This window comes from Macaca mulatta, chromosome 9, assembly GCF_049350105.2.
Source record: "Macaca mulatta isolate MMU2019108-1 chromosome 9, T2T-MMU8v2.0, whole genome shotgun sequence".
NCBI lineage: Eukaryota > Metazoa > Chordata > Mammalia > Primates > Cercopithecidae > Macaca > Macaca mulatta.
The window spans coordinates 69,836,210-69,852,251 of record NC_133414.1 but is presented as its reverse complement, the minus strand read 5'-3'; the positions used below and the strand labels follow the sequence as shown (position 1 = coordinate 69,852,251).

General features: G+C 48.9%; 2 protein-coding genes across 10 annotated transcripts in view; one reads left to right on the top strand and one right to left on the bottom strand.

Annotated features, from left to right (window-relative positions):
* The window catches only part of PLAC9 (placenta associated 9), a 316,145-nt gene that overhangs the window by 10,048 nt on the left and 290,055 nt on the right, over window positions 1-16,042 (top strand). The window contains 2 exon segments of one of the 2 annotated variants that reach the window (NM_001266469.1): window positions 763-886; window positions 1,435-1,569. The exons of the other annotated variant lie outside the window; for it this stretch is intronic. Of the exon segments in view, the coding sequence (NP_001253398.1) occupies window positions 763-886; window positions 1,435-1,445 (135 nt within the window). The 3' untranslated portion in view covers window positions 1,446-1,569. 2 annotated transcript variants of the gene reach the window in all.
* The window catches only part of ANXA11 (annexin A11), a 46,854-nt gene continuing 42,487 nt past the window's right edge, over window positions 11,676-16,042 (bottom strand). For all 8 annotated transcript variants that reach the window (XM_028826418.2, XM_077946457.1, XM_077946458.1 and 5 more), the window contains 4 exons: window positions 15,667-15,762; window positions 14,514-14,572; window positions 14,191-14,313; window positions 11,676-12,452 (listed from right to left, as the gene is read on the bottom strand). In XM_028826418.2, coding sequence (XP_028682251.1) covers window positions 12,393-12,452; window positions 14,191-14,313; window positions 14,514-14,572; window positions 15,667-15,762 — 338 coding nt within the window. In that variant the 3' untranslated portion in view covers window positions 11,676-12,392. The remainder of the gene's footprint in view (window positions 12,453-14,190; window positions 14,314-14,513; window positions 14,573-15,666; window positions 15,763-16,042) is intronic.

The following is a 16,042-nucleotide window of genomic DNA, read 5'->3' as shown; positions in this document are numbered from 1 at the left end:
TGCAATGGTGTGGTCTCAGCTCACTGTAACCTCCACCTCCCAGTTCAAGTGATTCTCTTGCCTCAGCCTCCCGAGTAGCTGGGACTACAGACGGGCACTACCACACCTGGCTTCTTTTTGTATTTTTAGTAGAGGCAGGGTTTCACCATGTTGACTAGGCTAATCTCGAACTCCTGACCTCCAGTGATCTGCCTGCCTCGGCCTCCGAAAGTGCTGGGATTACAGGCATGAGCCACCACGCCCGGCCTAATACTTGAATATTTTAATGCAATTGGTGCCCTTGGTAATTCTATATGTTTTATTTTTCGCATTTAAGGCATTATTCTGAGAAGAGGTCTGTAGGCTTCACCACACTGCCAGTGGTATCCATGGCACACACAGGGAAAAAAGAACCCTGAGTAAATTTCAGAATCCTAAACTTGTCATTTGGCAGAGACACCACCAGGGGGCAGAACAACAAAAAGAATGTGAGCTCCAGCCTGCAAAGGCCAAAAGGGAGAGTATTCCACAGGCGCTTCATCCAAACCTGTGACTGAGTGCCAAAAAGGAAGGAACCTTAGAGAGCGAGACCCCTAGGATATTGTCATCTGGGGAAACTGAGGCAGGTAGGGGTGGAGCCTGAGTGAAGGAAACCCAGGTCCCGCAGCGCCTAGTCCTTTCTCGCTGCACCGCACTGTATCGCCAGCTGCTCTTAGGACCTGGCTGATAAAGCAGAACGTGGAACCACTCCTGTCCTCGACTTTACCCCCTTTCCCACTCTAGATGGTAGAGAAGACCGTGGATCACCTGGAGACAGAGGTAAAAGGCCTGCTGGGCCTGCTGGAGGAGCTGGCCTGGAACCTGCCCCCGGGACCCTTCAGCCCCGCTCCCGACCTCCTCGGAGAAGGTGAGCAGTGCAGGTGGCAGAGGACCGCCTCTGGGCTGCTGTCATCTGGGGCTGGGCAGGCGAGACAGGAACGGCTACTCCACCGCACAGGTGTAGCCTGGCAGGCAGGGAGGGCCCCAGCGCTCCCTGGGGTCGGAAGAGGGACGGCATCATCCCTGCTCCCCGCCCCCGGCCCCCGCCACCCGGTCGCTGCCGCCCAGTGTCAAATGAGGTTCTGGAAGAGCCAGCCCTAGATGCCATCTCAGCACAACCCCGGCGCGGAGAAACTGCCTCCTTCATTGGCCTTCTCACGACTGGAGCTCCTTAGCTCCTTTCATTTCCCCCTGAGGAACCACTCCTGTTCCACCCCAAAACCCTCTCGGAAGACGGGTAACCCCTACTGATCAGGCAGGGATGGGGTTGCACTCTGCTGTCTCCTTGATCCCTGTGTCCCGCGCACAGGAGTTCCCGGGGACTAGGGAGGGAAGGGAAAGAACTGCTGGACACCCCGGAGGCGGGTACCCTGCAGCGCCCCAGCTTGCTCACTGGAGGCCTCTGCTTTCTTTCAGATGGCTTCTGAGCCCCGGAGCTGGAGCCCAGCAGCTGGAGGTGGTGCACCTGCCAGGCAGCACCCACAGAGCCAGCCAGCCCTGTCCTCTCGCCGTCCTTCCTCAGCTTCATGTGAAATAAAAACTATTCTTTTGGTCTCCTCTGTGTCTGCTGACAGAGTAATCCGTTTAACTATAGCCCCCTCTCCCTCCACTTCCATGCCTGGAGGAGGCCTGCAACCCCCTTCAGTCTCAGACCTGGGGACACGCCCACACCCGCCATCTGTGCTTTAGCCCTCCTTATTTACAGAGGCAGATGGAGCAGGGGTTGACTCACACAGGTGGGGGCCCTTTGAGTGGCCTTGCTTCTCAAAATGTGGCCGTAGGTGAGAAGCAAGGGGATCAGGGTCTCAGGACCCACCCAGACTCCCAAATCTGCATTACAATGAGACCCCCAGGGAATTTATGTGTCCCTTAAAGTGGTTTGTTATTGTTTTTAAAAAAAATTTCCTATGAAGTGAAATTCAATGTAAAATTCATCATTTTAACTATTTTAAATTGTACAAGGCTGGAGGTGGTGGCTTACGCCTATAATCCTAGCACTTTAGGAGGCCAAGGTAGGAGGATCACTTGAGCCCAGAAGTTTGAGACCAGCCTGGGCAACACGGTGAAACCCCATCTCTACAAAAATTACAAAAATTAGCCGGGCATGGTGGCGCGTGCCTGTAGTCCTAGCTACTTAGGAGGCTGAGGTGGGAGGATCACCTGAGCCCTGTAGGTCAAGGTTGCAGTGAGCCATGATCATGCCACTGCACTCCAGCCAGGGTGACAGAGACCTTGTCTCAAAAAAAAAAAAACTAAAAATAAATAAATTGTACAAATGCAGTGGCTTCCAGTACATTCAGAAGTTGTGCAGTCATCACCACCAGTTCCAGAACGTTGTTCTCCCTCTAGAAAGAAACTCTGTATCTCTTAAGCAGTCACATCCCATTCCTGCTCTCCCAACTACCCTGGAAACCACTGGTCTCTGTCTTCATGAACTTGCCTATTCTGGACATTTTAAATACAGTAGTCCTGCTTTATCTGTGGTTTCACCTTCCGTGGTTTCAGTTACCTGCAGTCAACCATGGTCCTAAAATATTAAACTCCAGAAATAAGCAATATATGAGTTTTCAATTGCACATCATTCTAAGTGGACAGATGAAATCTCTTGCCATCCCACTTCATCCCGCTCTGGACGTGAATGCTCCCTTTGTCCAGCATGGTCCACGCTGTCTACACTTCCTGCCTGTTAGTCACTTAGCAGCCTTCTCAGTTATCAGATCAATGGCCACAGTATCACAGTGCTTGTGTTCCAGCAACACTTCTTTCTCTTAATCAAGACCCAAAGTGGAAGAGCAGAGCTGCTGGCATATGGTGGTTGTTTTTCACGCAACTCTCCCTTCACAGAAGCTGGCATAGTGTACTAATTGTTCCATTTTATTCTTAGCTATTGTTGCTAATCTCTTATGGTGCCTCATTTATAAATTAAACTTCATAGGTATGCATGCATAGGAAAAAACATAGTATAATAGGATTAGAGACTATTGTGGTTTCAGGCATCCACTAGGGGTATTGAATTCATCTCCTGAAGGTAAGGGGGTACTACTGTAAACAGAATCATACAATATGTAGCCTAGCTGTATCTGACTTCTTTCTCTGAGCATAATGTTTTCAAGGGCCATCTGTATTGTAGCATGTATCTGTACTTCATTCCTTATGGATGAATAATGTTTTATTATATGAATATACCACATTTTATTCTTTTTTTTTTTTTTTTTTAGACAGAGTCTCACTCTGTCACCCATGCTGTAGTGCAGTGGCATGATCTCAGCTCACTGCAACCTCTGCCTCCCAGGTCCAGGCGATTTCCTGCCTCAGCCTCCCGAGTAGCTGGAATTATAGGTGCACACCACCACGGCTGGCTAATTCTTGTATTTTTAGTAGAGACGGGGTTTCACCATGTTGGTCAGGCTGGTCTCAAACTCCTGACCTCAGGTGATCCGCCTGCCTCGGCCTCCCAAAGTGCTGGGATTACAGGCATGAGCCACTGCACCCGGCCCACATTTTATTCATTTATTCATCAATTGATGGACATTTGGGTTGTTTGCATTTTTTGGCTATTATGAATAATGTTGCTATGAACATCCATATATGAGTTTTTGTGTGAGTATTTGTTTTTCAATTTGTTTTGGGTCTATATGTAGGCATGAAATGGCTGAGTCACATGGTAACTGTTATGTTTAACTTTTTGAAGAACCACCAAACTCTTTTGTATTGCAGCTGTACTATTTTACATTCCCACCTGCAATATCAGCTGTGGCTTATTCATAGATGCCTTCTGGCAGGTTGAGACATTTTCCTTCTAGTCTTATTTCGTTGAGTGTTTTTTCAATCACGAAAGGATGTTGGGTTTTTTCAAATGCTTTTTCTGCATCAGTTGAGATGATCATGTGTGATTTTCCCCTTTCATTTTATTAATTACATGCATTACATCTTTTTTGTTTGTGTGTTTTTCTGAGATGGAGTCTTGCTCTGTTGTTCAGGCTGGAGTGCAGTGGCACGATCTCAGCTCACTGCAACCTCTGCCTTCCAGGTGCCAGCAATTCTCCTGCCTCAGCCTCCCGAGTAGCTGGGATTACAGGCACTCGCCACCATGCCCGGCTAAGTTTTGTATTTTTAGTAGAGACAGGGTTTCGCCATGTTGGCCAGGCTGGTCTTGAACTTCTGACCTCAGGTGATCTGCCCACCTCGGCCTCCCAAAGTGCTGGAATTACAGGCGTGAGTGAGCCACTGCACTCAGCCTGATTTTCATATATTAAATGACCCTTGCATTCCTGGGATAAATTTCACTTGGTCATGATGTATAATGCTTTTAATATGCTGCTGGATTTAGTCTGCTAGCATGTTGTTCAGGATTTTTGTTCCTGGACAACATTTCTAGACACACCCTGGGCTGGAAGGGAACCCACTGCCTCGAAGGAAAGGACCCAGTCTTGGCTGCATTTATTGCCTGTTAACTGAGGAGCCCTTGGTCCCTGAATAACCAGCAGAGATACCCGGGTACTATGTTGAGGGCCTTGGGTGAGACTCTGAGTCTTGCTGGTTTCAGGTTCAGATTCAGCCAGCACATTCCCAGCTGTGGTGGTTAAAAGGCGAGATTCCTGCTAGAGAAAAGTGAAAGGAAAAGTAAAGTGGGCTTTGTCTTACACCTTAGGTACTAGCTCAGCCACAGGAGAGTAAAGCACCACATGGTTCTTGGGACTGCCAATTCCAGGACTTGGATGGCATTTATGGACCTACCCTGGGCCAGAGGGGAGCCCACTGCCCTGGAGGGTGAGTCCCATGCCTGGCAGCATTCACCACAAGCTGGTTGAAGAATCCCTGGGCCTTAAGGGAACATCAGCAGCAGTCTGACAGCACTCCCTGTGGCCTGTGGTGGCGGGTGGCCGTGGAGTGAGGCACCTCTGTCTTGGGAAAGGGGAAGGAAGAGAGGGAAGGACTGCATCTTGTGGATTCAGTGCCAGCTCATCTGCAGTATAATAGAACACCAGGTAGACTTCTAAGATTTTTTACTCTAGTTGCTGGCTTCCAGATGGCACCTCTGGGCCCACCTGGGGCCTGGAGGAACTTGCTGTTCTGAAGGGAAGGACACAAGCCTGGCTGGCTCTGCCACCAGCCAATTGTAGAGCCCCAGGGCCTTGAGCAGACATAGGCAGTAGCCAGGGAGTGGTAATAGAAGGCCTTGGGTGAGATCCAGTGCTGCGCTGGCTTTCAGGTCTGACCCAGTGCAGTCCTAGTGGTGGTGGCCACAGGGGTGCTTATGCCCTTTCACCCCCAGCTTCAGGTGGCTTAGAACAGAGAGAGGGACTCCTTTTGTTTGGAAGACAGTAAGGGAATAGAACAAGAGTCTCTGTATGGTAATCCAGAGAATTCTGAATCTTGTTCAAGACCATCAAGGCAGTACCTCTATGAGGCTAAAAAAAACCAAAGTGTTATTGGGCTTGCGGTGAATCCTTAAGCAGATACAGCTTAGATCACAACACCCAAGCCATTCAAATATCTGGAAAGCCTTCCCAAGAAGGACAGGTACAAACAAGCACAGACTGGAAGACTATGATAAATACCTAACTCTTCAATGCTCAGACACAGATGAATATCTACAAGTATCAAGCCCACCCAAGATTTTCCTTTCAGCACACTGAATATGTCACCTCATTACCTTCTCACTTCCATAATGTTGGATGAGAAATTGGCTATTAATCTTACTGAAGATTTCTTGTACGTGTCAAGTGGCTCTTTCTGCTTTCAGGATTTGCTTTGTCTTTGGACAGTATGATTATAACGTGTCTCAATGTCACACTGAGTGTTTCTTTGAGTTGACCCTATTGTAATTCATTGAGCTCTTTGTATGCGTAGATTAATGTCTTTCAGTATGTTTTCAGCCATTGTTTCTTTAAAAATTTCTTCTACTTTCACTCTTCTGTGATTCTTATTAGGTGTATGTTGGTACACTTGATGGTATCCTGCAGGTGTCTTAGGCTCAGTTAACTTTGTTGTTGTTGTTGTTGTTGTTTTCTTTCTGCACCTCAGAATAGGTAATCTCAATTGACCTATCTTGAAGTTTGCTGATTTTTTTCTTCTGCCTTTTTAAGTCTGCTTTGGAACCCTTCCAGTGAATTTTTCATTTGTGTACTTCTCAATTCCAGAACTTCTATTTGGTTCCTTTTTATAATTCCAGTCTCTTTATCAATATTGGTGAGATATCATTCTCCTGGTTTCCTCTAGCCCTTTGACCTTTTTGAAAATAATTGACTTAAAGTCTTGCCTGTTAAGTCCAATGTCTGAGCTTTCCTCAGTTTCTATTAGCAGATTTTTTTTCTATGTATGAGCCATACTTTCTTTGCATACCTCGTAATTTTTGTTGAAAACTGGACATTTTGAATATTATTTATAATGTAGCAAGTTTGGAAATAAAATTATTCCTCCACTGTGTCACCTAGGCTGGAGTGCAATGGCAGGATTATGGCTCACTACAGCCTGGACCTCCCAGGTTCAGGTGATCCTCCCACCTCAGCCTCCTGGGCAGCTGGGACTATAGGTGTGTGCCACCAGGCCCTGCTAATTTTTAGTATTTTTTGTAGAGATGGGGTTTTGCCATGTTGCCCAGGCTGGTCTCGAAGTCCTGGGTGCAAGTGATCCACCTGCCTCAGTCTCCCAAAGTGCTGGGATTACCGATGTGAGCCACTGTGCCCAACCTATTATTTTCTTGAACTATGTTTTTAGTTTTTTCGTTTGTATTCTTTGTCAGGTGTGACCACTAAGTCTCTGGTTAGCTTAGTGGTCAGCTAGTGATTCAAAAGATTTCTTTTGAACAACAAAAAGCCTCCTAGTATTTGCAGATGTGTTCTGTGTCGGGACACACGTTTCAACTTTCACCCATGCAGTTTATAACTATGCCTTAGCCTTCACTTCCTGCGTGCACAGAGCCTGAAGGTCAGGCAGAGGTGAGAGCACAGGGCCCTCTCAAGTCTTTTCAAGCACATGCCCAGCCTTAGGCATGTGTATGGCCTTCTAGATTCCCAGGAATATGTGGAAGCTCTTTAAAGTCCTTATTCTCCCTCAAACAATCTTATTTCCTAGACTTTCCTCCTGAAACTTTTCAATTTGTCTCCTGTTTGCTCCAAATGTTATTCCTTCCCCTGGGCATGAGCCACTAATACATTGACCTTGAAATGTCTTTCTAGGCTGCCATCTTCACTTTGGGAGAGTTCCAAATTAGGCAAAATAAAAGCAAGGCATCTGAACCAGTCCTTCAGGGAGCAACCTCACAAATCAAAATAAACATACTTCTTGAGAATAAGGTCTAATCTGCTACCTCCAGTGACAGGAACCTATACAGGGAATGAGGGATATTGTTTTTGATGCTGCCGCCATGCTGGGGAGTGGGGGTTGGGGCCAGTGTAAGCTAAAACACAACAAAGCTCTCTTACTAAATCCAGCTTTTATTGTTAGGTATTCACCTGATTGCTGTAAACTTTCAATTAGTTTCCAGAGTTCCCATACATTTGTTTGAGTTTTTGCCACTTTATTTGCTACTTTTGTGGAAGGACAGACTTGTGGAATTTTCTATTCCATTTCATTGACCACATTAAAGTTGTAGAAGCTCTCCTCTAGTCTACCCTGCATTTTATAGGGTCAGGAAGACAGGAAGTGACTTCTCCAGGGTCACAGCAAATCAGTAGCTGAGCTGAGATCAGAATAAGGATGCCTGACTCTCACGTCAGAGCTCTTTCTGCTTCAGGACTTCATCAGCTCTTAGTGTTGAGAAGGAGTCAGGCTCAGGCTAAACACCAATATTAGGCAGCTTTCCAAGGAGTAGGGGCTGAAGGTAAGAGTCCTTGGTATACCTGGTGGGCTTAACTGACTCCTTTACTGACAGGGGATCCTATATGAGGCCAGGTTGGGGACTGAGTAATGATGTCCCTGTCCCTTAGAAAAACACAGGCAGAGAGCTTTCCGATTTGATGGGGGTGAAAATGTAAACCTTTATCTGTCTGAGGACATGTATTTAGCTTGATCTGTTTCTAGGTCTCATTCCACTCCATCTCAGCCAGGGCAGGAAAGAGCCTACAGCAGAAATAAGGGGCCAAGTCCTAAGCTAGGACTGTAATTCCCTGCCAAGGCCAACAGAAGATGGGCATGGCATGGCATTAAACCACCACTTTGACTGTGGGCACCTGCAAAGGTTCATCTTTCAGCTCCCTCTTCCCAAAGCTAGGAGTGCCTCATCTCATCTCTCATCACCTGACTGAATTCCAGAGTCTGCCATCTGCTCATCTGCCCTCTGGAGGAACACCTCGACTTTTGGGGAGTTCTCTGTGTGAGCACAGTAGTATTTAGATAAACATTAGATTACAGAGGGTTACAGACGCAGTTTCCCAGCCCCCACACCTGCTCAAAATGTGTGAGGGTCTGACCCCAGGAACTGCTCTTTTTTAGCAAGCTCCTCTGATGATCGCGATACACACTCAGGCTTGAAAACCACCACTTCAGGATCATCTACCCAGCCACAGGGTGAGCACTCCAAAGTTTCTTTCTTAAATTTTGCATGAGACAAATGCCATCAGGACTAGGGGAGGCGAGCGAGGCCATTTGTCTCAGGTGCAAAACTAGTTAATAGTGTTTCTTCCAGTGCCCCCACAGCTGCTCAAAGTTCTCTCAGGGCTGAATTCATCCGGTGCTTCACCCTCCACTTGCTACTTTAGAAGTCAGATTAGATGTGTAGCATGGACTGGCCTTGACTAACATATTCAGGAGGCAGGAAAAGACCCACTGTGTTCTATCCCAGAAAGATGACCTGTAAGGCTGCATGTCTTTCTCCCTATCTTTTTTGTCGTAAGCATAATAAACAGTGTCGATCCCAGCCTCCCACTGACCTTGGAAGGCAGGACCTTTGCCTCTGGGAAGATCAGGAGGCATTCATGAAGTCCTCTAGCCCATACTCAACATGGGTTGGACCCCTTGGGAATGACCATGAGGGCCGGGAGAGGAACAGGAAGGCAGGGAGAACCAGGATTGGGACAGACAGAGGTGTCAGTATGCCAAATGTCACACCCAGGGTCAGGTTCCAGCCCATGCTGAGGTTCGAGGGGAGTGGGTGGATAGGCGATAGCTGAAAGAAAACTTGGCGGGCCGTACGCAGGTAAAATGTTAGTTTTATTCAGCAGCTATCTCACCAGCAGCTCTCACACTGTCCACCTTTACCTTGGCTGTCTTCTCCAGCTCTGCGGCTCCTGCAGCCGCCATGCTTGCAGGTGCACTCCCTGGCCTGCAAGGCCAGCTACAGGGTCAGCGGCTTAAGTCCCCATCTGGGCACAAGCCAAGCCGTGTCCTGGCTCCCCTCTGTCTATCTGCCAGATGGTCGCTCTCCCTTACAGTGGTCAGTAGCTTCACTCTCTGGGTGCCAGTGCATGCCATGTGCAGCCATGCCCATCCAAGCCCAAGAACGTCTGTACAGCGTCAGCAGGGCAGTTATACCTTTTCCAAACAATAGTGGCTTTGAACCAAGTATGAACTTACACAAACAGGTTACATAACAAGTGGAGTACACGCCTGTGACCAAAACTCGTTGAGTCACTCTGGCCTGGATGTCCACCTTGGTCTTATTTCTTGACCAAAGCACATCCACGTACCTTACAACAGGTGGTCCCCAAGTGTGTAGACCAGGGTCTCAAACCCAAAGGCCTGCAGGAGCCAAATGGGTAACATGGGCTCAGTGTAACACAAGAGGGAGCCTATGGTAAATAAGGGGTACAGGCCTAAAGCGGCAGCTGCAACTCAGCTCTAGCCATGTAGGAATGCAAGCCCCGTGGTGCCAGAATTTCTGAGTTTTCAAGAGAAGCCAGAATTCCAGATTTTTAAAAATATGAAATCTCTCAATGTTTAAATATTGGCAACAAATTCAAATGTCTAAAAACACTTTGGAAGCCAAAGTAAATGTGTCTGTAAGTGCAAAATTGCCTGCTGGGCACCAGGCTGGGAACTTTGGAGTAAACAGGGCAAGGCAACATCACAGAATATGGTCACATCAGAGCACATTGGTTCTAGGCCCCATCACAACTCAGAAGGCCACCTGGGTCACCTTGAGTTCACGGCAAGTTGTATATGGCAAGCACCCCATCCCATCAGGCAGGTCCCACCTGGCACCCAAGGGCAAGGGGCCTGCCCTAGCAGAGGAGTTCTTGGGAGAGCAGCAGGGATGGGGCTTCAGCTCGGGCTTCAGGCATGGACTGTGATGCAGATCTGACGTGTTGACCAGGACCTGCCATCAATCCCAGGTAGACCAGGCTAGTTCTCAGCTCATGGCTGCTCCACACCCTTTGGATGTCATTCTTCCTCTATGTTTAAGGGGCAGTACTAAAGCAAAGGTCTGCAGATGAGCTACTCCCTGGGGCTCCTGCCAGGACCCAGCAGGCTTGATCTAGCCTAGTCTCTCTGGATTCTGTCATTTCTTTTTGTTTTTTTCTCATTTGAGACAGGGTCTCACTCTGTTGTCCAGGCTGGAGTGCAGTGGTGTAATCACAGCTCACTACAGCCTCCATTTCTTGGGCTCTAGGGATCTTCCTGCCTCAGCCTCCAGAGTAGCTGACTACAGGGAATGCACTACAATGACAGGTACTTTTTTTTTTTTTTTTTTTTTTTTGAGATGGAGTCTCACTCTGTCCACCCAGGCTAAAGTGCAGTGGTGTGATCTCAGCTCACTACCACCTCTGCCGCCTGGGTTCAAGTGATTCTCCTGCCTCAGCCTCCTGAATAGCTGGGATTACAGCCACCATGTGCTACCATGCCTGGCTAATTTTTGTATTTTTAATAGAGACGGGGTTTCACCATGTTGGCCAGGCTGGGTCTCAAACTCCTGACCTCAGGTGATCTGCCCACCTCAGCCTCCCAAAGTGCTGGGATTACAGGCGTGAGCCACCATGGCTGGCCAAATTTTTTACTAGAGACAGGGGTCTCGCTATGTTGGTCAGGCGAGTCTTGAACTCCTGAGCTCAAGTGATTCTCTCACCTCAGCTTCCCAAAGTCCTTGTATTACAGGCATGAGCCACAGTGCCTAGTCGATTCTCTCTTTTCTAAACCTCAACACAGGAGGTTGGAAAAGCAGTGAGTAGAGACCCCTGATGCAAGGCAAGCTCTAGCTTCTGGACATGACACTGTAATTCTCAGAAACTCTCTTATGGATTCTCTCCCCCACACCACCAACCAAGGGGCACAGGGTCCCCAGAGACCAGAGCCAGGACCCCGTTTCAGCCTGGAGGCACCCTGAGGGGAGGCGCTGGTCTTGTGACTCTCTGGGTTGTCTCCATCCTTCTCTCTGGCCCCCGTCGAGGGGCACCAGGAATTAGCAGACACCCTTCTTCCCGCCTGGGACCTGGGTTAAGGGCTACATTTTTCCTACCACACCTTCAGTGGACTTCACTGCACCTGCAACCAACCAAGATCCCTTTGCCTTTCAGGTGTCTGGGTGCCCTGCCTGGATTTCGGGAACCTCCCTTCCCATGTCCTTACAATGAGTCCCCGCAAACTATTGTATGCTCAGGGTGTCCTGCACACAAATCTCTATCTAAGGTTACATGAATTTTCACTGGCTGATAAGGCGAGAACTCTGAGCCACAGGGCATAATCAAGCAGAAGAAAACAAGTTGGTACCAGGAAGACACTTCCAGAACATTCCAGAGCTGGCTGGCTTTTAATGTGGAAACAAGTTTTGGCTACAGACATTCAGGTTTAAGGCACATTCCACAAATTACAAGAAGCCCCGTCACTGACAGGGAACTGGCTTTGTTCTCGTGGTTTCTGCAAGGAAGATGGAACGAATGACTTTTTTTTTTTTTTTTTTTCTAAAAAGGAGTGAGTTTGGCAGTAACAAAGCTTGTGACACACTCACCAGATGCACAGGCTACCCTCCCAGGCATGCTTCCCTTTCTCGCCTCAGCGGGGACACGGCACTTCACCCAACCAGTCGCCCTCAACAGAAATGTGTACGCAGCAAACAGACTTGTATGCATCTGTCTGGCAATGATCGTAAGAAAAGAAAATATGCCTCCAAATAAAAATATACAATTAAATGATGAAATGAAGCTAAGTCTTAGCCACAGGCAAAGGGGAATGATTGCATGAGTCAGAAAAATGAAACATCTACTTCAGCAGCAAGAGGCTGTGAGGGCTGGGGTAGAAAAGGCATCCTGAGAGAGTTCTAGACTGACCCAGGTCCTGTGGCACAATACATAGGTCAGGAGGGGTGGAGGACAGGCCTAGGCTCTAGGACGGTGCATCTCGGGGCTATTTGTGGATTTGTTAGAAACAGACATTCTTTTGGCCTTTTCCTGGCACCACTGTTGCCCGCAGGTGGGCAGAAGTGAGCCACCAGTCACTGTTCAGTCATTGCCACCACAGATCTTCAGCAGAATCTTCCGGTAATCCCCTGAAGTATCTCCCTGGCCACAGAAACAAGGAAGACATCCGTTAAGGGAGGTACGGTCACTGTCAGCCTTCTGGCTCCTGATTTTCAGCCCTGAGCACCCTTATAGGGAGGAAGCCCCATCCTGGGGAATTTTCCCCTGCTGCAGGTCCTGCAGCAGGGGGCACAGACCTTAAAAAAATGGAATGTAGCCTTCCCCAGGACCCCATTAGAAGATGGAAAGCAGCACTCACCACAACTATCCAAGTCAAATGAATATCCACAAAAAAAAAAATATAATCACCCTAAAAACCACTTCCCAGGGCTAACCAATACTGCTCTTTTCCCAGTGCATTTATGCTGCCTTAAATTGGGGTTACCAATGTAACGCAACACAGTGCCCTGCTTAGGAAATGCAATCTCCTCACACATGACTGTCCAGTGGAAGGCTCGGACCTCCCAGTCCCAGGGATCTCCTCTGTCTGAGGCCACTACGCTTACTCCAAGAGTGTAGGCTCGGCTTGGCTCATTTCTAATCATTTCCTTCCACCCTAAGCAACTTGAGGGCAAGGCATGTGGCTTCTTCCAGATGTCCACAGCCTGCTGGCATGCAGGAGATACTCTGTAAAGAATTATTAACCTTTTTTTTTTTTTTTTTTTTTTTTTTTGAGATGAAGTCTCACTCTGTCGCCAAGGCTGGAGTGGAATGGCCTGATCCCGGCTCACTGCAACCTCTGCCTCCTGGGTTCAAACAACTCTCCTGCCACAGCCTCCCGAGTAGCTGGGATTACAGGCACACGTCACCACACCCAACTAATTTTGTATTTTTAGTAGAGACAGGGTTTTACCATGTTGGCCAGGCTGGTCTCGAACTCCTGACCTCAAGTGATCCACCCGCCTCAGCCTCCGAAAGTGCTGGGATTACAGGCGTGAGCCACTGTGCCCAGCCTAGAATTACTAATTCTCTAGCAACGGCTTCATTCATACAGCCAAGGAAACAAAGTAAGCTTCCTGTGATGACATGCCCACCATCATTAAATGCTACTGAGTCTAAGGTGGGAGGATGTGGTCCCCATAGTGCAATTTCAAGGCTCACGTGAGTTCAGAATTTGAGTGTTAGACCATGTAGCTGAGAATGTATTTTGTCAGACTGGCTCTGCCGCACAGCGATACAACAGTGGCTAGTGTTTAATAGACACTTGACCTGTACCACCTCACTCAATACTCACAACATTCCCGGGAAGGAACAATTATTTTCTCATCTTAAAGACAATGGAGCTGGGGTTCAGGGAGGTTTAAGGAAGCTGTTCAAGGTCACACAGTTAGCAAGTAGAAAAGCTGGACTCCAAGTGGCGTGACCCCCACGGCCTTCGCTCTGAACAGCCTCACTATGTGGCCTATGCCATAAAGCTGAGTGCAACAAGTGCTTTGTCAGTGAGTGAGAGCAGAGCTCCACAGAGCCTTTGGGACATGAGTTCTCACTGACAGCTCAAGGAATCACAGGGTGGTTGGGACGCTGAAGGTCGTGGTCAAGGTTGAGGAGGTCCCGAGTGTTCTCTGATGCTGCTGGGGGATGCAAGGTGGGGACGACAGCAAGGTCATGACCCACCTGCCCTCAGAAGTTTAGGGGCAACGGGATGAGCAAGTCTGAGGTCCATAAACAAGATGCCCACACACAGCACAGAGGCCAAGCATACGGCCACTCTAAGGAGGGAGGTTCCACAGGTGACTGGGATGCCAAAAGGGAGCCCAGTCTGCCTGCAGCAGGGCCATACCGAGATGTCGTGGTACAGCGACTTGCCGTACATCCGCTTATACTCCGATCTGATGTCCAGGAGGTCGGTCTCACTGCGAGACACCATGATGCGAATCAGGGTCCGGTCCTTTGTTCCTGCCCCCTAAAGAGAGTCCCCCCAAGAGCATGAGCACCAGGCCTCCTCACCTGCCCACCCGCCCTGGGCCTTCCAGTCCCCTCCCTACCCAAGTCCTCAGAACTCTCGGCTGAGATTTGGCTCTCCCCAGGCCTTCTACCCTCAGCCCTTGGACCTAGGCACAGGCGGGGCTAAGGTATCGCAACCTGCACATGGAAGTTACATACCCTCATGGCTTTGTTGAGCCTCTCCGCAAAGAAGGCTGGGGTGTTCTTGAGACATTTCACTAGAAGAGAGAAACTCAGCATAACCAGATCTGCAGAAAATTCTCAGCCCAAGCAGGGCATGGAGTCTACAAGTGTCCTCTTAGAGGCCCAGATGTCACATCCATCACTGCATCCATCTTTTCTCCTCTTCCTTCTGTTCCAGGCTCAACTATCCCATGATCTTGGCTCCAGCTCTTTGGAACAGAAACACGCAGAGTCTGGACACCAACCCACCCTCTTTCCTGGCAACCACCGTGATGAAAGGACCAAGAGTCAGAGGGGCGGGGGTCTTAGTGGGGCGAGGAGCTGCAGATGGTGACGAGGAACTGTGCTGCTGCTCAGGCAGGAGGGGCAGACTGGAGAGGCCATGACCCTCATGGAGAAACTGTGGCCGAGTGGAATGCGCATCTCCCTAGGCTTCCCAGGTCACGAGACCTACTGTGGGGGGCAGGCAGGGAAATGAGGATTTTCCATCTCTCCCATCCAGAAAACTCTAAAAAAAAAGCATAATGGAAAAAGGGGCAGACTGATTTTCCCAGGTGAGTAGAAAGAGGGGTTGTGAGGGCCTCAGGGCGGGGACCCAACTCTGCACAGTGGGAGGGACCTGGAGCCCACCGGGCCCTGCTAGAGGACATGGGCAATGTAAGAGGCACACTACCATCCCGGAGCCAAGCCAGCTTTCCTCAGCATGGGCCTGTTTCGCTGTTGCAAGTAAAAATCTTTCCACGTGTTTCCATCACAAACATCTGACAACTGCCTGCAGGGATGTATTTTTAGAGGAAACTTGGCAGGATATGAGTCATACTTCTCCGGGAGAGCAGCTGGATGCCCTCCCACTAATACCCACACTGCAGTTCCCTTCTCCAGAGCTGCACCACAAACACACACAAGACACACACACACACAAGACACCTCCAGGACAGCTAGGGGTTCAACTGCACAGGGACCCGGGAAGCGGCATGACTTCCCAGCATCTGGACACTCTGGGTTGAGTGATCTTGGATCCTGTGGTCCTTTCACGATGTCACCCATCAGCTGGAGGACAGGCGAACAGCCTGAACACTTACGACACGTTAGCCCCTGGACGGTGGGCAGGCAAACCTGAGACACTTACCCACAGCCAGCATGCCCTGCTCCAGATCCCCGGACATCTCGCGGCAGATGCTCTTCTCAATGTCCCGGCCTGTCATTCTCTGGTACTCATTGAAAACTAGGGGGATGACAGAGGCTTATTTTATGAACTGAAATGTGTCTCCTCAAAGTTCATATGTGGAAGTCCCAACTCCCAGGACTTCAGAATACAACCGTAGTTGGAGATAAGATTTTTAAAGAGGTGATTAAGTTAAAACATGCTGCTAGGGTGTACCCTAATCCAATCCGCCTGGTCTCCTTAGAAGAAGAGATTAGGACACACAGAGACCTCAGGGACGTGCACATGCAGAGGGAAGACCCTGTGAGCACACTGATTGCCACGAAGAGGCCACGGAGAA